This window comes from Brachycentrus maculatus, unplaced genomic scaffold, assembly GCF_059751285.1.
Source record: "Brachycentrus maculatus isolate JH-2025_06_01 unplaced genomic scaffold, ASM5975128v1 h1tg000211l, whole genome shotgun sequence".
NCBI lineage: Eukaryota > Metazoa > Arthropoda > Insecta > Trichoptera > Brachycentridae > Brachycentrus > Brachycentrus maculatus.
The window spans coordinates 695001-701854 of record NW_028280962.1 but is presented as its reverse complement, the minus strand read 5'-3'; the positions used below and the strand labels follow the sequence as shown (position 1 = coordinate 701854).

General features: G+C 27.9%; 1 protein-coding gene across 1 annotated transcript in view; it reads left to right on the top strand.

Moving 5' to 3' along the window:
• The first annotated feature begins 4817 nt into the window (after window positions 1-4817).
• Window positions 4818-6854, top strand: part of Nox (NADPH oxidase) — a 164213-nt gene continuing 162176 nt past the window's right edge. Inside the window, exon 1 of the mRNA XM_088263984.1 lies at window positions 4818-5385. Coding sequence (XP_088120110.1) covers window positions 4945-5385 — 441 coding nt within the window. The 5' untranslated portion in view covers window positions 4818-4944. The remainder of the gene's footprint in view (window positions 5386-6854) is intronic.

Sequence of the window (6854 nt, the reverse complement as noted above, 5' to 3'; positions counted from 1 at the left end):
TCTGTCTCAGACCAAATTTAACAGGAGAGCAAAAATAAAAAAAATTTAAATGAAATAAGTCATTTGTTTTGTATATTTTTATGTGAACATATCTAAATAAAACTGAATAAGTATTGCAACTTCAGCTATATCCTTTTGCCAGATTATGGAATACACTATTTTGTGGAACAAACTTAGAAAATGAAAAATTTGACACATATACCCCTTTGACATTACACTACCGACATATTCCATATTCCTCTTCATCTTTTTTTAATTATTTTTTATTTGGGTTGACAACAGCAACATATGTAAAACAAAACAATTATAAGATAAACATTAAACAAGCCAATTATAGGTAACCACAGAAACATAAAGATTAGTACAAAATATTTAGTGTAGATCTAGCAAAAGAATGAATGTGTGTGCGTGTGTGTGTGTGTGTGTGTGTGTGCGTGTGTGTGTATGATGTTAACTCTAGTAGGGACATACATACAATACAGAGAAAGATGGTTTTCAAAGATCCTGACAGGATAATATGGTCACCATTCGACTTTTCAACACAGATTTTCCGCAATTGAAAATGTCAACTTGGCTAAAACATGAGTTGTACTCTATGTTGAGATGTCTAAAAATATGTATATATATATATATATATATATATATATATATATATATATATATATATATATATATATATATATATATATATATATATATATATATATATATATATATATATATATATATATATATATATATATATATATATATATATATATATATATATATATATTTATATATATATACATATATTTATATATGTATATATATTTATATATGTATATATATATATATATATAATATATATATATATATATATATATATATATATATATATATATATATATATATATATATATATATATATATATATATATAAAAATATATAAATATATATAAATATATATATATATATATATATATATATATATATATATATATATATATATATATATATATATATATATATATATATATATATATATATATATATATATATATATATATATATATATATATATATATATTTATATATATATACATATATTTATATATGTATATATATTTATATATATATAAATATATATTTATATACGTATATATATATATATATATATATATATATATATATATATATATATATATATATATATATATATATATATATATATGTATATATATATATATATATATATAAATTTAAATATATATAAATATATATGTATATATATATATATATATATATATATATATATATATATATATATAATATATATATATATATATATATATATATATATATATATATATATATATATATATATATATATATATATATATATATATATATATATATATATATATATTTTTATACATATATATATATATATATATATATATATATATATATATATATATATATATATATAAATATATATTTATACAATGTCCGCCTCCGCGGTGTAATGGTCAGCGTGTTTAGCTACCGTGCTGGAGGTCCCGGGTTCGATTCCCAGGGGGGGGGGGTGAAAATAAATATTAGAGATTTAACACTGTAATATTTATTTAACATTACCCTGGACTGGTTCCTGAAGCGCAAGAGTGATCACCTTGCCTTCGTGTAAGTAATGATCAATTTGATGCAGTGCCCTATGCACCATTAGGTGCGGATAAGGGTTATAATAAAATAATAATATTTATACAAGATGGCGCAAAACTCATCACCCCATCGAAAGATGGAATACGTATTCCACATTCTTCTTCATCTATGTTGAGAAGTATTTTTTTTTTATTTATACAGGATGGTGCAAAATTAATCACCATATCGAAAGATGGAATATATATTACGTATTCTTCTTCATCTATGTTGAGATGTCTTTTTTGTATACAGGATGGCGCAAAATATATTACCCTATCGAAAGATTACATATTACATATTCTTCTTCATGTAAGATGTCAAAAAATAATATGAAAAATACCTCCTATAATTGGAGATAATACAGATTTGTATACAAGTATTTGGGCACACAAAAAATGTTGTTTCTTAATTTTATCGATTATGCTAATTATTAATTATACGTCATCGTGTGCAATTACAGCGGAAGAGTTGGCGATTTTTTATTACGATATTCTTATTTAATGCTGAATTTGTATCTTTTAAACAGGAAATTTTGTCTCAGAATACAAGTTTTTTGCACAAAGGATTTGCTATTTTAGATTTTTCTAGAAAAACACGTTTCGCTTAGTAAGTTCTATCCGTTTTGCTGAACAAAGTTCATTGAGTGTTTGGTTTTTGGTGTGATATAACGTTTTATTATTGTTTTAAATAATGACAATGTTTACAACATTTTGAGTGTGTCCAAATACTTGTTCACAAAATCTGGATTATCTCCAATTACAGGAGTTATTTTCATATTATTTTTTGACATCTCATCAAAGATGAAGAAGAATATGGAAGTCTGGGCATTTACGGGGCTGACGACCGTCATCGGCTGGTTTAAGTGATCACTTTACACACGTGTAACATTCACCAATTCTACCCATTATTGACAACCACACTACTCAAATTCTCGGAAGTTCTATATATATGTATATGAACCAATTTAGAAACCTTGTTCTTGAATCACTAGAACTTCACTAGAGATATCTATTGGTGAGATGTAAAGAAGCTTTTTACTAAGCAGAAACTCTTATATTAGTATGTGAGGTCCAAATCCTGGATTATAATCGCTCACATGAGAAACGCCAGAAAATACCATTTTCATTTTTATTATTCAAGCTTATAATTATAATTTGACCAGATAATTTATTTACAACATTTTGAGTGTGTCCAAATACTTGTTCACAAAATCTGGATTATCTCCAATTACAGGAGTTATTTTCATATTATTTTTTGACATCTCATCTCATCAATTATTTTAATTAAATTAAACACTTGAACAATCCACTGAATTGAGTTTTATTTTGATATTACGACTAGTTTCGAAAACGACAATTGTTTTCATCTTCTGGTACAAATTAAAACAGAATTAATTTGTACCAGAAGATGAAAACAATTGTGTTTTCGAAACTAGTCGTAATATCAAAATAAAACTCAATTCAGCGGATTATTCAAGTGTTTAATTTAATTAAAATAATCATGTCATTCCACAAAGTTAATGCCGAATCAATAAATAATATAATGACAATGTTATTTATTTATTTGGCATTAAATTTGTAGAACTCAATTTTAATTTATGTATTACTTGTTAAATCAAATGCAGATTTTTTGAGTCTACTAAGTTGTATTTTATTGTTAAAAAAAAACATATAAAAAATAGTATTGTGACAGTTGTTTCGCCTAGTTATGGCATTACCAAACAAATGTCACAGTAAAACAAAACTTAGACTTTAAAAATCTTTGTTTATTGAACAATTATTGCACAAATATCAGTGCTTATTATCTATATGTATAAGTAATTTCATTAATTGATTCGGCAGTCACTTTGTGGTAAAATCTATCCATTTTTAATTAATGTTTTACTTAGTATATATCACTATTTCTTAAAATCTACTGTGACACGTGTTTCGATGCATTTCGCATCATTTTCACAATGTTTGAAAATGATGCGGAATGCATCGAATCACGTGTCACAGTAGATTTTAGAAATAGTGGTATTTGCCAAGTAAAACATTAATTAAAAAGGTATAAGTAAATTTGAAAAAAGTGTCACATCATTTGAGTTTGTCCAAATACTTCTTCGAAAATTTGGATTATCACACATTTGGAGTTATTTTTTACTTTTTTTGGGCATCTCAACATAGCTGAAGAAGAATATTTGGAAGTCTTTCACAGGCTTAGTGAAGTGATCACTTTACACACGTATAACATTCACCAATTCTACCCATGATTGACAGCCACGTGTTATCATGTATGTGAATATAATCCAGGATTAGTCTCTGCTTAATAAAAGTTTATTTATCTCACCATAGATGGCTATTATGGACTCGCGCATACTGTGTTACGTGTTTGATTAATAAACCAAGTTTTAAGAATTCGAGTAATGTATTTATCAATCGTGGGTAGAATTGGTGAATGTTACACGTGTCTAAAGTGATCGCTTAACCAAGTCTATGACGGTCGTATAAATATCCATCATATTCTTGTACATCGAGGTTGAGATGTCAAAAAAATTATAATGTAAAAAAAGTGTAAGTTTGTTAAAAATCTCCTTAAGTTATCCATTGATTTAAAGTTTTATTTTTTATATTTTTATTTTATCTCTGATAGGCAAAAGTTATTTTTAATCGGTAAATAGCTTTTTGGCTGCAAGTCATCAACGTTTTTAGAGGGATTAGCCTCCCGCGATGTCGATTCCCAGCTGTCAATCCATCCTCTTTGGTGGTCTTCCCGGTATTCGTCTTCCTTGGGGTCGGCCGTGCAGTGTAATGTGGGGGAGTTTGGATGGTTCCGTTCTCCTCACATAACGTATTTTTCATTGCCTTCCCCACCTAACGACATCTTCGATCTCGCATATTGATGTAGGTACTGACTGATGTAGGTAAAAAATACGATGCGATTTTAATTAGGCACTTATTTTTATATTGTGTAATAAATTATCGAAGCAGAAATATTTTATGGTAGCATTTTTTTTAAATCCATCCATTTGGTTATCTTCGTCGGTATAAAAAAGTGACCCGTGATCCAAACACCGTTCTAACAGTTTATCTCATGAAGCCAGACATAGTTTAGAGTCAGCGAACTAATTAATATCTCCTTACCAAACACGCGCCTATGATAATAAAAAATCCCCACAAAAAAGTCGTTACAGTGCGGACGATAAACAAAACCAAATAAAACAAAGCTGCGCTCTTAATTCTAGTGATCAGTGCAAGTAAGTGTGTCATGAGTGATCGGACATAATGGAGGAACTAGCTCAAAGTTTGACAATCGATCCGTCGACGAAAAGCGGCGAAAGCGATGTCGAGAACAATCTCAATGACCAAGACCAACATCGCCAAGACAACTTGGATAAAATGCACCAACAACTGGCCGTTGACGACGCGGAGAACAACGAAAGGACCAAGAAAATGCGTCGAAGGAGTGTTTCGCTCGGTTCTGAGCCCGCGAAAGAGTTTGACGCTGGGAAATTCATGGAAATTGACCCGAATGAATCGCACTCCAAAGAGCCTAATGGAAAGGTCCCGGGGGAATTGAAAGAGATCCAGAAAATGTCGTTTATGGAAGAGGAGTCCATCAGGGAGAAGCGCACAAACGCGCTCCTCAAAGATTGCGCTCATATTTTGAAACAGGAGGAGCAAAAGTACACTAAGGAGGCGCTGAGGAGAGTCCTGCAGGATGCGGTAAGTCCATTTCGTTATTTTATATTATTTTAACTGTTTTTATTTTATTTATTCATTTGGCACAATGATCCCTAATTAGTGGTAAGCGTAATAAACTATTTTTTGTTTTGAACTTTACTACTGTTTTTAACCGAAAACTTTGTATTTAAATCACGTTGATAATAGTGCAATAATTTAAGTTGAAAAATTTATATAACATATAGCTCACTCATTTCAAAAACGTCATATATAAAAAAAAATAGATTTTTCAGGAGATCGTTTTTAAATTTAAAAAATATAATGAAATGTATTAAAAATAAATATCAAGCCACTTATTGAACTTTTTACTGTGCAACAGATCTTTTTAGGTAAAATCTGAATGTTTTTTTCTCTATTTGAAAAATATTTAGTACATTAAAAAAAAATAATAAAACAAAACCTTTTCTTCAAAATGCAAAAACAACACTTTCTGCCCTGTAGAGGGTAAATACTTAGTTAAAAATATGTCACTTTTGCTGGGATATAGTACATTTTCTGGGCATTCCGAAAATATGCATAACTGAAAATCGTTGATTTTTATATATGACGTTGTTGAAAGGAGTGAGCGATATGTGTATTTGTCATCATCATCTTTCACATCACATATGCTATTTTTGTGAGTAATTATGGTAGACTTTTATGTGGTTAATCCGTGATAAAAATATTTTTATCGTATACTTTACAGCTGTTTACGAATGTGTTTTTATCGTGAAAATGAAAATTATAAGTTTTTTTTTAATTTTGCGTTAAATTTGTGGAACTTCATATTTATTATTTAATATTAAAATCAAACACTGATTGAGTCTACTAAGTTTAACTTAAAATACTGAAATCAGTGTTTGAATTTAATATTTAAAATATCATATTACAAGACGTATTCAATGTTTGATTTTAATACAGGTACTTGCATATTAAAGATCGTGGTTACAAAACACTACAACAATTTTCTAACGGTTCGATATTTAGTACCATAAAATTCAAGATTTCTTTTTAGAAATCTTGAATTTTCTTCTTAGTTTGTATAATTTATTAAGTTTTATCTTTAATAATTTGTAATCTTCTTGCCTTATAAGAAGCAATTCTTAGCATCTTTGAAACGTTTTTTTTTGCATATTAACATTGTTATAAGCATTGTTACAGTAATACAACACTTTCATCATCACCATCATTTCTAATAATTCACTTATCATTGCCATATCATTCCTTATCATTCATCCTTATCATCCATCCTTATCATTCATCCTTATCATCATCCTTATCATTCATCCTTATCATTCATCCTTATCATTAACCCTTATCATTAATCCTTATCATTCATCCTTATCATTAATCCTTATCATTCATCCTTATCATTCATCCTTATCATTATTCGTTATCATTCTCCTTATCATTCACTTTTTGTAATACCGCCTAAAAACACTAATTCACGACTTCCGGTTTCAGAATATCCA